Below are 13,973 nucleotides of genomic sequence, written 5' to 3' on the forward strand. Positions count from 1 at the left end.
TCCCTTTTCTCTACATTCTTGCTGCCATCAGTTTAGTTCAGTTCAGTCGCTCAGTCGTGTCCGAATCTTTGCGACCCCATGAATCACAGCACGCCAGGCCTCCCATTCCATCACCAACTCCCAGAGTTCACTCAAACTCATGTCCATCGAGTCGGTGATGCCATCCGGACATCTCATTCTCTGTCGTCCCCTTCTTCTCCTGCCCCCAATCCCTCCCAGCATCAGAGTCTTTTCCAGTGAGTCATATGACCCAGCAATTCCATTCCTCGGTATATATCAGAAAAAATGCAAACCACTAATTTGAAAACATACACGTACCCCAATGGTCATAGCAACATTATTTACAATTGCCAAAGAATTACCAAAGTATGGAATCAATCTAGTGTCCATTAACTGATGAATGGATAGAGAGGAATGGATAGAGAAGATGTGGTATATAACACACACACACACACACACACACACACACACACAATGGAATACTACTTAGCCATAGGAAAGAATGAAATTTTGCCATTTACAGCAACATGGATGGTCTTGGAGGGCATTATATTAAGTGAAATAATTCAGACAGAGACAAACATATAATACTATTTATATGTGGAATCTAATATTACAACAAGCCATGAATATAACAAAAAGGAAACAAGACTCACAGATATATAGGGAACAATCTAGTGGCTAGCAGTGGTGAGGGAGGGGCAGTATAAGAGTGGGGGAGTGCGAGGTACAAACTATTGGGTGTAAGATAGGCTCCAGGGTGTATTGTACAACATGGGAAATAGAGCCAGTATTTTGTAACATCTGTAAATGGAAAGTAACCTTTAAAAAGTATATACAAATTTAAAAATTAAAAAAAAAAAGGAAACTTGGAATTTTAAACAAAACTAGAAAAGACTTAGTAGTGTCATGGCTCCATCAGTATCCTGCCTGAGTTCCAGTCTCAACTCCCCTAGTTACTTGATATTTGAATTTTGCAAAGGTTACCAAACTTCTCTGTGCATCATTTCCCTTCTCTGTAAAATGAATACAATGGTGATATCCATCTAACTCACAGGTTTACTGGAAAGATTAAGTGAATTAATGCATACCTGAAACCCTTACAGTGGTACCCAAGTGCTCAATAAATGTTAGCTAATATGCTGTTCTTTCCCATAGTTCCCATGTCTTTCCTTTCATAATGCTTTCCACAGATTGTAATTAAAGGCTCACAGGGTGGTAATTTGATTAAGATATGTCTTCCATATAGGCTGTTAAGCTTTTTAAAAAGAGAGGCTGATTATTTTGTTCACTCTTATGGTCCCAATTCCTAACACAATATATATTTATTGAATAAATGTGGGATGGATGTGTTGTTGCTGTTTAATCACTAAGTCGGGTCCGACTCTTAGGACCCCACAGACTGTAGCCCACTAGGCTCCTCTGTCCATGGGATTGTCCAGGCAAGAATACTGGAGTGGGTTGCCATTTCTTACTCCATGGGATCTTCCTAACCCAGGATTGAACCCGCATCTCCTGCTGCTCCTGCATTGGCAGGTGGGTTCTTTACCACTGAGCCACTGAGGAAGCCCCAAGGATGGATGTGGATCCCTGAAACCTAAAGGGATGCTGTTCCCACTTCCAAGTGTACTGATGCAGGGAGGCTTCAGCAACATCCGGTGTTTCTGGCAGCCTCACCCTAAGGCCCCTGTCTTTAGTGATTTATTTTTCATGACCCACAACTGACCCTTTCCACCAGGCACAAACCCTGCCCCAGATGCTGCACTTCCCTTGATGCCCTGCTTTCTCTGGTTCTCAGCATTGAACAGTTTTGTGCTGACTCTACATGCTCTGAAAGCTGTTTGGAGCCAGATGGGAGGGAAAGAAAAAACAGATTTCATTCATTGCTTTTCCAGACTCTGAGAGAAATAACAAGAATAACAATACCAACAAGTAGTGTATATTGAGTATTTACTATAAACTAGGCATTATACATAGAGCTTTATATTGATTTAATACCTACCACAATCCTTGGAAGAAAATGCTATAATCCTCATTTTACAGAAAGGGAAAGTAAGTCCCAGAAGGAAAGAAAAGAAGGAAGGAAGAGAGACAGGGAGGGAGTGGGACATGGAAGGCAGTTTTCCTGATAGAAGACAATTTTATGTGCTGAGAACTTTGGTTCTTACAACAATTTACATACTGTAGCAGAGGTAACTGTAAAAGTTAATATTGATGGAGAAGCTACAGAAGGTGACTCCAAATGTGTACCTATCTGCCCATCAACTTTATAAATAAATAAAAATACAGCTTTAAATGATACCTTTCATCTGCTTGCTATTTACTTACACCCCCCCACCCTAATCTAATCTAAGTAATAGGAACAATGCAGATCATTAAGAAATCTTTAAGCTCATTTCTGGTTAATTGTCATTTTCCAATAAAATATTTATAAATTAGCCTTTGCTTTTCAAAGACTGTTTTTTCAGAGAGTCATAGTTTTTGCTTCGAAGAGTTCCCATGTGCAGGTGGGGCCTCCAGCTTAAGGATTATTCGGGCATTTTCACAGATGCTGTCTGGCCACTGATACTCACCTGGAATTGTTGGGGGTGGGAGGGGAGGGCTTATTATGCATTTTCTATGTTTAGATCTTCTTGATGTTGTTTTATTTTATTTTTTTTAAAGGAAGAGGAACGGCTGGCGTGCCAGTTCTCTCAGGAACTGTTTAGCAGCTAAAGCTGTCCTCCAGTTGCAGTGCTCTTATGCACATCCATCAAACTCTGAGAGACACGTGTTCAAAGTTAGTGTGTGGGATGAATGCCAGAAAATATGCTTTGAATCGTGTCCCAGGAAGGCTTACTCTTTCCAGTTGTGTGGGCCTTGAGAGGGATTCTCATAAGCACTCAGCAGAATCAGGTGGGTGGTCTGGGACTTGGAACCCAGTTGGCATCTACCCCAGAGAGTCTGGTGTGTCTGTTTCCTGTACCTGCTGAAACAAATTACTACAAACATGGTGGCTTAAACAGCATAAATGTCTTCTCTCAGAGGTCTGGAGGCCAGAAGTCCGAAATGAAGGTTTATCAGTAAGATCAGCAACTTTTGGAGGTTCTGAGGGAGAATCCATACCATGCTTCTCCTGCATTGGCAGGCAGACTCATTACCACTAGTGCCACCTGGGAAACCCCTGGGTACAAGCCGTTCTACCAGCTTCTCTACTGGTGGCTGCAGCTTCTCTACTGGTGGCTGCCTTGGCGTTCCTTGACTTGCAGGAGATCCCTCCAGTCTCTGCCTCTCTTCACACTGCCTTTTTCCTTGTATAACTTCTCTCTTTCTCTTTTAAGGGCACTTGTCACTGTATTTAAGACTCACCATTATGCAAGATAGAGGCTTCCCAGGTGACTCAGTGGAAGGAATCCACCTGCAAATACAGGAGAGCCAGGAGACATGGGTTCGATCCCTGAGTTGGGAAGATCTCCTGGAATAGGAACTGGCGACCCATGCCAATATTCTTGCCTGGAAAATTCCATGGACAGAGGCACCTGGCGGGGCACAGTCCATGGGATCACAGAGTCAAACATGACTGAGCATGCACAGACACATTATGCATGATGATCTCATCTTGAGCTCCTTCATTTACATTTGCAAAGGCTCTTTTTTTCTAAATAAGGACACACTCATGGGCTTTGGATGCACACATCTTTTGTATGAGCATCCAATCAACCCATCCCATGTGGTGAATTGAGATGGTTTCCCACGATCTGCTGGGATAAGGCTAGGTATGGACTAAGCAGAGGGATGGAAAGGCATTTGACGCTCCTAAGCATGCAGCATTTCCCCCTCAGTCTCACAGCGGTCCTCCATGTCTGAAAGCTATGGCCCACACATGGCGGTGTCTCTGCACAGAGCTCCTCCAGCTGTGACTGTTGAGGAGAGGGGCTGATGAAGATAGTCTAACATATGCCTCTAGAGGGTGGCTCTGGGGTTGGAAACTGGGTTTCAAAAATTGTAGTTGCCCATCAGAGCTTATCCTAGGTTTATGAGCCTCAAACTTGATTAAATATAAAAATCACTCAGGAAATTTATCAAGAACAGAAATTCTCCGTCCTCAACCTATATTAGTTTGCTAAGGGCTGCTGTAACAAAATGCTGCAGACTGGGCACCTTAAACAACAGAAATTTGTTTTCTCACAGTTCTGGAAGTTGGAAGTCCAAAGTTCAGATATCAGCAGCTTTGACTTCTCCCGAGGTCTCTGTTTGGCTTTTGGATAAGTACTTCCTCACTGTGTCCTCTCTGGTTTTTCCTTTGTGGTCATGCACCCCTGGTGACTCTCTCTCTTCTTCTAAGGACATCAGTCATATTGCTTGACATTTTCTGAACCAACAGGTGACTTGTGATTTTCCAGTGACCGGTTTCCTTCTGGCTCACCCTTACCCTGAAGTTTTAGTCTTTGGGGATCTTAGCTTTCTGTGTGTGAGTTCTCAAACTACAATTCTTTGACACCTATTCTCACTCCAGAAAAGATAAAAAGTTTCTGACTTTCTAAGATTGGAAAATTTCATCATGCAAAAGTAGCTGCCATGCCCACCAATCTCAGTTCTCACTTCCTGCTTTGTCCTGGTAAGTCCCTATGAAATTGTCAACTTTCCATTGTTTTGAAGATTTGTAAAAAAAAAAATTATCCAGCATGTTAACTTATTTTCACTACTTTCTTGAGTAGTATAGTCTACCATTACTTGACACATGAAAATCTAGAAGCCTATAATTTTTTCTTCTCATCCGTTCTTGGGCTTTATCTCTCTTTTTTTCCCCTGTGAAGTTGCTGTCTTTTGCACTCTTGTGGACCTGTCCACTGGTTCTTTTCCTGGCAGCTTGGGTCTGTGGATTAGTTTCTTTCATAGCTTAATAGTTGTGTCACATTCATGGATGTCTTATAGAAGTCCTAGGCAATCATGAAAACAAAGATTATCTCTTTATAAACTATGGGGAAATAAATCTCATTGATTCTGAGTGCCCAATTTCTAACCCTTTGTAACATGAGATATATAAGCTTGGGATTCCCAGGTGGCTCAGCAGGTAGAAGAATCTGCCTTGCCAATTCAGGAGACCTGGGTTCTATCCCTGGATTGGGAAGATCCTCTGGAGAAGGAAATGGCAACCCACTCCAGTGTTCTTGCCTGGGAAATCCCCTAGACAGAGGAGCCTGGAGAGCTACAGTCCATGGGGTCACAAAGGGTTGGATACGACTTAGCGACTAAACAGCAACAGCAGCAGTTCAGTTCAATTCAGTCACTCAGTCAAGTCTGACTCTTTGTGACCCCATGGACTGCAGCATGCCAGGCCTCCCTGTCCATTGCCAACTCCTGGAGTTTACTCAAACTCATGTCCATTGAGTCTGTGATGCCATCCAACTATCTCATCCTCTGTCATCCCTTTCTCCTCCTGCCTTCAATCTTTCCCAGCATCAGGGTCTTTTCCAGTGAGTCAGTTCTTACCATCAGGTGGCCAAACTATTGGAATTTCACCTTCAACATCAGTCCTTCCAATGAATATTCAGGACTGATTTCTTTTAGGATGGACTGGTTGGATCTCCTTGCAGTTCAAGGGACTCTCAAGAGTCTTCTCCAACACTACAGTTCAAAAGCATCAGTCTTTGGTGCTCAGCTTTCTTCATAGTCAAACTCTCACATCCATGCATGACTGTTGGAAAAACCATAGCTTTGTCTAGAAGGACCTTTGTTGGCAAAATAATGTCTCTGCTTTTTAATATGCTATCTAGGTTGGTCATAATTTTTCTTTCAAGAAGTAAGCGTCTTTTAATTTCATGGCTGCAATCACCATCTGCAGTGATTTGGAGCCCCCCCAAATAAAGTCTGTCACTGTTTCCACTGTTTCCCCATGTATTTGCCATGAAGTGATGGGACCAGATGCCATGATCTTAGTTTTCTGAATGTTGAGTTTTAAGCCAACTTTTTCACTCTTCTCGTTCACTTTCATCAAGAGTCTCTTTAGTTCTTCTTCGCTTTCTGCCATAAGGGTGGTATCATCTGCACATCTGAGGTTATTGATATTTCTTCGAGCAATCTTGATTCCAGCTTGTACTTCATCCAGCCCAGCATTTCTCATGATGTACTCTGCATATAGGTTAAATTAGCAGGGTGAAAATATACAGCCTTGATGTACTCATTTCCTGATTTAGAACAGGTCTGTTGTTCCATGTACAGTTATAACTGTTGCTTCCTGGCCTGCATACAGGTTTCTCAAGAGGCAGGGCAGGTGGTCTGGTATTCCTGTCCTTTTCAGAATTTTCCACAGTTTACTGTGATCCACACAATCAAAGGCTTTGGTGTAGTCAATAAAGGAGAAGTAGATGTTTTTCTCAAACTCTTTTGCTTTTTTGATGATCCAACAGATGTTGGCAATTTGATCTCTGGTTCCTCTGCCTTTTCTAAATCCAGCTTGAACATCTGGAATCTCACAGTTCATGTACTGTTGAGGCCTGACTTGGAAAATTTTTAGCATTACTTTCGGTTCAGTTCAGTTCAGTTGCTCAGTCATGTCAGACTCTTTGCGACCCCATGAACCACAGCACGCCAGGCCTCCCTGTCCATCACCAACTCCCGGAGTTCACTCAAACCCATGTCCATCGAATCAGTGACTCCATCCAACCATCTCGTCCTCTGTCATCCCCTTCTTCTCCTGCCCTCAATCTTTCCCAGCATCAGGGTCTTTTCCAATGAGTCAGGTCTTCACATCAGGTGGCCGAAGTGTTAGAGTTTCAGCTTCAACATCAGTCCTTCCAATAAACACCCAGGACTGATCTCCTTTAGAATGGACTGGTTGGATCTCCTTGCAGTCCAAGGGACTATCAAGAGTCTTCTCCAACACCACAGTTCAAAAGCATCAATTCTTTGGCACTCAGCTTTCTTTATAGTCCAACTGTAACATTATACATGCTTTACTAGCATGTGAGATGAGTGCAATTGTGCAGTAGTTTGAGCATTCTTTGACATTGCCTTTCTTTGGGATTGGAAAGAAAACTGACCTTTTCCAGTCCTGTGGCCACTGATGTGTTTTCCAAATTTGCTGGCATATTGAGTGCAGCACTTTACCAGCATCATCATTTAGGATTTGAAATAACTCAACTGGAATTCCATCACCTCAACTAGCTTTATTGGTAGGATGCTTCCTAAGGCCCACTTGACTTTGCATTCCAGAATGTCTGGCTCTAGGTTGGTGACCACACCATCGTGATTATCTGGGTCATGCAGATCTTTTTTGTATAGTTCTTCTGTGTATTCTTGCCACCTCTTCTTAATATCTTCTGCTTCTGTTAGCTCCCTACCATTTCTGTCCTTTATTGTGCCCATCTTTGCATGAAATGTTTCCTTAGTATCTCTAATTTTCTTGAAGAGATCTCTAGACTTTCCCATTCTATTGTTTATTTCTTTGCATTGATCACTGGGGAACAATTTCTTATCTCTCCTTTCTATTCTCTCTGCTGTGTACAGCAGCAGTAGACAGGCATAATCATGGCACCACTTAGGTCAGTAAATTGAGAAGAATCTGCACTATACCATGAAATGGTCAGCTTCTAAATTAGGTGTGTGTGTGTAGTAAAGAATTTGATTTTGCCCAAAGAGTAGATTACCCTTTGTCCTCAGCTTCTGGGTGATAAATCTATTGCTATATGACAGAACGTCTTTGTTTAGGGTGAGGGCTAGTCACACTAGAAGACCGACTGTGTGCCAGATTGGGGGGCTTTGGGTCACACAGTGTCACTTGACCTGAGGGCTGAGTTCATTCACATGAACAATCAGTCGATCATGCCAGCATGTTAATAACACAGTTACAGTGAACGCTCTGGACACTGAAGCTCAGGTGAGCCTTTCTGCTTGGCAGTGCTCTGTGTGTGTCGTCACATGTCAGCACCCGGAGGACAAGTTGTCCTGACTCCTAGGGAAAAAGACAGTGAAAACTTTCTGTTTGAAGCCCATTGGTTTCTGATCTGTGCGCCTCTTCCTTTGGCTTATATTCATATGTATCCTTTGATGAAGAAACCATAACCTTGACTGTAAGAGGTTTCTTTAAGTTCTGGAGAGTTCTTGTAGCAATTTACTGAAACTGAGCATGGTTTGGGGGACACAACTTGAAGCTGTGTCAGCAGAGAGTGCAGTCTGGTGAAGGACTGCCTCCTCAACCTTTTCATTTTGGCCAACACTGGGCAGTGAGTGTATGTGTGTGTGTGTGTGCATATTATAACACTGGAGTTATAATGAGAACAGCCGGAGGATATAGTACATGAATAAACCTTAGGTATTTTTCTCCTTGAATCTTTTTCTAATTGTGGTATAGTTATCTTACAATGTTGTGTTAGTTTCTGCTGTACAAAGAAGTGAATCAGCTGCATGTATACATGTATCCTTCCCTCTTGAGCCTCCCCCGCATCCTACCCATCTAGTTCATCACGGAGCATCGAGCTGAGCTCCCTGCGCTGTGCAGCATGTTCCCATTAGCTATCTGTTTTATACATGACAGTGCATGTACATCAATCCCAATCTCCCAACTCATCCCCCCACCACCGGTGTCCACCATCATTCTCTACATCTGTGTCTCTATTCCTGCCCTGCAAATACATTCACCTGTACCATCTTTTAGCTTCTATATATATGTGTGTGTTAATATATGATATTTGTTTTTCTTTTCCTGACTTCCTTCACTCTGTATTGTCATACACTTTCAGTTCATCCACATCTCTGTAAATGACTCAACATCATTCCAATGCTATGAGATAAGAAATCCTTTCATCTTTATATTCAACCTGCTGACCGTGATACCTTTCTTACTGGTCTTTTAGTTCAAAGCCAAACTCTGGTTATTCTGGGATGGGTGTCCTGTTCACACCCCCATGTACTTGGTACTCATCTGCAGTTCTTGTCAGTCTGTGTTTACTTGGCCTGAAACTCTGCTTAAAGAGAGTGGATTCACAGGAGTGTTTTTTTTCCTGCATAGATTTGGGACTTCATAAATCACAGTGACAAGAAATGCGATGATGTTTCTTTCTGTTCTTGAGGAGATTGGAACAGGAGAGGCATGCAGGTTCCAGTACAGTTTTGTAATTTTTCCCAGTGGTAGCACCATGAAAAGGATTCTAGCAGGGTGGCTCCTCAGCCCTAACTAGGTAATTCTCTACTTGAGTGTTCCTGCAATGAAAACGCAGAGATATCCACCAGTGTCACTTGGGCCGTTTAGTGCCTGCTGCGGAACTTCTGGCAGATAACGATGAAATTGTCAAGATTTCCTTTTTGTTCCCTTCCAAGCAGGCAGGGCATCGTTTTTATCCCCCAGTTTAGAACATGAATCAGTCCTTTTGTATGTGATTGGTGGGACTGTGCATGCTTTCAGAAACTGTCTGGCTTCATACCTGGCAGACTGGCTTGTTGAGCAGTAGTTCTGCAAATGAGAGAGAAAAAGTGCTGATTTTCACATGTACCCACATTGAATTATAAAGCAGTCAAAAAAGATTGCTATATTCTTGCCTGGTGTTTGGTTTTGGTCATTTTCACTCTTAAATATATTCCATCCAGAAATTAAATATAAGAAGATTATTTAAAAATTTGGTATTTGCCGATTGTGGTTGATAGGGGAGGAGACACGTGTGGCAAGGTGGACAGGTAGAAGGAAAAGGAATATCTAGTAAATGTTTTAATTTCTGTAAAGCTTTCTGTGCTTGAATGGTATATATTTAATTTTCCAACAGTTCTTCATTGCAAAGGAATCTGTCCAGTTTGGTTTAATTCCTGCCTTGAGGCCATTCACAGAGCACTCTCTAGGTAAAGCCCCTTGCATGCCTCCATACATAAAGGTCAAGGGGTTATGCATCAGTTAACCTATCAGAAAATTTTTGTCAAAGGAATATCTATGGTAAAAACAATTCCATTTGTCTATGGAATATCTACAGTGAAAAAAAAATTCCAAGATTTGGAGATCAACACATGTTCATGGGTATAGTACTTTTGAGAGACAAGAAAATTACAGAAATATAACTGGAAAAATTAAAGGGAAATCTTATTTGCTAAAGTTAGAAGAGTCATTTGGGTTGAAAGCAATCCCTGGAAAAATTAAGATTTGATTTATTATATAAATGCTCATTTTCATCTAACTTATTTAGGAAGAAATTGTGTTAGTAACTCAATTATGTCCAACCTGTTGCAACCCTATGGACTGTAGCCCACCAGGCTCCTCTGTCTGTGGGATTCTCTAGGCCAGAATACTGGAGTGGGTTGCCATTTCCTTCTCCAAACTTATTTAGGAATATGTCTATCTTATAAATAAAACCTGCCCTTTAATATCTGCACCATAAAACAAATATTAGTGAATCCCACAGATAAGGTTTATTTGTTATTGTTTTAAGAAAAGAAAATGCTCAATGCAAAGATTCATATAACCTAAGAATTTTCCAAACTTAAGATGCCAATTAAAAATGAGCTTAATTCCCTGACTAAAAAGACAGAAATCAGTGTACTTAGAGAATTCTCCACCCTTTGGTATCTTACTATGGAGTCCATGGATGGGCTCTGGAGCGTTCGCAGATGAAATTATATAGGATATTTTGCTTGTCCATATATACATTTGGAGCGGAGGTGGTCTAGTTCTTTGGCACCACTCTGAGTTTAGACACGGGGCAGAGAAAATGCCCTAACATTTCTGTACCTTCTTAGTCTGTGATAAAAGCATGGCCAGAACCCTGTGCTGGTCCTGTTCATCCTGGAGGTTCTACTTCCAGAATTATAAAATATATATTAACTTGGTCATAAGGACACAAAGTAAGGCCTGGGGCCTCCTCAGCTGTGTTATCACTTTTTTCCAGTTTATCAATGAGCTTTCTAGATTATCCTGGAGTTGAATTTAGAAGCTAGTAGTGTTTTTACTGAGTGCAGTTCTAGGGTACTAAAGAGAAACTCTGTATATGTGTGTTTCATATCTGAAAAATAGTAGGGATTGAAAAGACATGTATTGAGTAAATGGATGGATGAATAAAATGCATTTCAAAATGAATGAATAACCAAATATTTATTTTAATTTTTAATTTTTAAAAGTTACTATATTAGAAAAATTTTTAATTGTATTTATTTATTTTTGGCTGCACTGGCTCTTTGTTGCTTTACCCAAGCCCTCTCCAGCTGCAGCAAGCAGGCTCAAGAGTGCAGGCTCCGTAGTTGTGGTATATGGGCTTATCAATCGTTGCTTTTCAGTACGCGGAATCCACCTGGGCCAGGGATCGAACCTGCTCCCCCTGCATTGGCAGGTGGTCTCCTATCCACTGTGCTACCAGGGAAGTCACCAAATGTTTAGAATTATGTAATTTAACTTTTTTTAGTGTCATAATTTCTTTATTCATTTATTTACACTTTTAATAAAAATTGGGTCTTTTATATACTTGGACTTGGCTGAAATTCAGAGATTAAAGAGCTCCCCCATATGATGAAGGGGGGCTGACAAATAACAAAGCGTGTAGTCTAACTTCCTAAATGAAGCCCATACTTGTTTAAAACAGGAAATTGGAAAAGAGGATTGAAACAAGGCTTCTTCTGTTTCCATTGTGATCTTCAGCAGGAGAATGCTACCCACTCATACTGTTCATCAATGATTTTGTCTATGTTTACATAAAATCTTTGAGTAATTGGTAAATTTTTGTTTGTGTAATTTTAGCTATTCAACTTGACAAAGTCAATCTTCAAGTATACTGTGCCTGGTCTCTTCTGGATAACTTTGAGTGGAACCAGGGATACAGCAACCGGTTTGGTCTCTTCCACGTTGATTTTGAAGATCCAGCAAGACCCCGAGTCCCTTACACATCAGCCAAGGAGTATGCTAAGATCATCCAAAACAATGGCCTGGAGGGGCCTCCATAGAAAGCATAGCTGGGTAATTTCACCTGGAGAAGGACTCTGCCCTCAGAAAAGGAATGTGCTTTGGTGATCCTGCAGACATCCTCAAGTTGCCTTGGTAATCAGTATGTCCTACCAGCTGATCTGTGATCATGAAGTCTGAATATGCAGTGCCTGGAAATTATTTAATGATGGCTTTTACTCTGTTTGTATTTTTGATCAATGAGGCTTTTGAAAAAGTAGAAAACCACTGCAATTGATTTTTGTACTAAGAAATCAGATGGACTTGGTAGCTTCAATTTAAATCCTTAGATTTTATTTCTAGAAAAAGTAATGCAGGGTTTATAAACAGGGTGTGCTCATGATTTGCAACTCTAAGAACAGATAACTTAATTTAAGAAGGCCTGTTTATGAATCTATTTTTTTTTTTGTTTACATAAACTTGTTATTTGCCTTAGCAGGTACACTGTCCATAACTTTTTACTATTTAACCTAGTATAGATATCAAAATTAAAAGTTAGTCACATTATCAGAGAACTTCAGGAGAGAGTTCTGCAGAGCTGAAAAGAAAAAGAACTGGCAGAGTATTTGAAATTGTATTTGAACATTTGGAAAACTTATGAATAGACTTGTTAGAGCTGATGAAGCATTTTAAAAAATTAATAAAGGGAACAATAAAAAGTCACATTATATCTTTATACATTCTGTTTACCAAAGGAATTAATTAATAAACTACTTAATAAAGTTGATTTGTTCATGTGTTTGGCACATAGCTATGCATAAGCAAGTACATGTCTTTCTTGCCTGATATACTTTTGGAAAATAATAAGTGAATAACACAAACCAGAATGTGAATAGCAAAAGAAGTATTTGAGCATTGTCATTTAATAGAAATTGGATTCCTACACTATTAGTTAGTTAGTTCAGTCACTCAGTCGTGTCCGACTCTGCGATACCATGGACTGCAGCATGCTAGGCTTCCCTGACCATCACCAACTCCCGGAGCTTGCTCTAACTCATGTCCATCGAATCGTTGATGCCATCCAGCCATCTCATCCTCTGTTGTCCTCTTCTCCTCCTGCCTTCAATCTTTCTCAGCATCAGGATCTTTCCCAATAAGTCAGTTCTTCACATCAAATGGCCAAATTATTGGAGTTTCAGTTTCAGCATCAGTCCTTCCAATGAATATTCAGGACTGATTTCCTTTGTGTGTTAGTTAGTTAATTAGTCATGTCTGACTTTTTGAAACCCCATAGACTGTAGCCCACCAGGCCCCTCCATCCATGGGATCCTCCAGGCAAGGACACTGGAGTGGGTTGCCATTTCCTTCTCCAAAAGGAACTATAGAAATAAAGAAAGTGAAGTCGCTCAGTCGTAGCTGACTCTTTGCGACCCCATGGACTGTAGCCTATCAGGCCTCTCCATCCATGGAATTTTCCAGGCAAGAGCACTGGAGTGGGACTTGTTTGATCTCTTTTCAGTCCAAAGTACTCTCAAGAGTCTTCTCCATCACCACAGTTAAAAAAATGTCAATTTGTTGGCACTCAGCTTTCTTTATAGTCCAACTCTCACAACCATACATGACTACTAGAAAAACCATGGCTTTGACTAGATGGACCTTTTTTGGTAAAGTAATGTCTCTGCTTTTTAATATGCTGTCTAGGTTGGTCATAGTTTTTGTTCCAAGGAGCAAGTGTCTTTTAATTTCATGGCTGCAGTCTCCATCTGCAGTGATTTTGGAGCTCCAAAAATAAAGTCTCTGACTGTTTCCATTGTACCCCATAGGTTTGCCATGAAGTGATGGGACTGGATGCGATGATCTTAGTTTTTTGAATGTTGAGTTTTAAGCCAGCTTTTTCACTCTCTTCTTTCACTTTCATCAAGAGTTTCTTTAGTTCCTCTTAGCTTTATGCCATAAGGGTGGTGTCATCTGCATATGAGGTTATTGACATTTCTCCCAGAAATCTTGATTCCAACTTGTGCTTCATCCAGCCTGGCATTTTGCATGATATACTCTGAATATAAGTTAAATAAGCATGGTGACAATATACAGCCTTGACACACTCCTTTCCCAATTTGGAACCAGTCTGTTGTTCCATGTCCAG

The 13,973-nt window shown here is 40.9% G+C and overlaps 1 protein-coding gene across 1 annotated transcript in view; it reads left to right on the forward strand.

Annotated features, from left to right (window-relative positions):
• The window catches only part of LOC129561981 (cytosolic beta-glucosidase), a 127,259-nt gene extending 115,367 nt beyond the window's left edge, over positions 1-11,892 (forward strand). Inside the window, exon 5 of the mRNA XM_055434896.2 lies at positions 11,690-11,892. Within this exon, the coding sequence (XP_055290871.2) occupies positions 11,690-11,892 (203 nt within the window). The remainder of the gene's footprint in view (positions 1-11,689) is intronic.
• Positions 11,893-13,973: the final 2,081 nt, after the last annotated feature.

The sequence above is a fragment of the Moschus berezovskii genome, chromosome 5 (assembly GCF_049115385.1).
Source record: "Moschus berezovskii isolate FMDL1 chromosome 5, NW_MosBer_1.0, whole genome shotgun sequence".
Lineage (NCBI taxonomy): Eukaryota > Metazoa > Chordata > Mammalia > Artiodactyla > Moschidae > Moschus > Moschus berezovskii.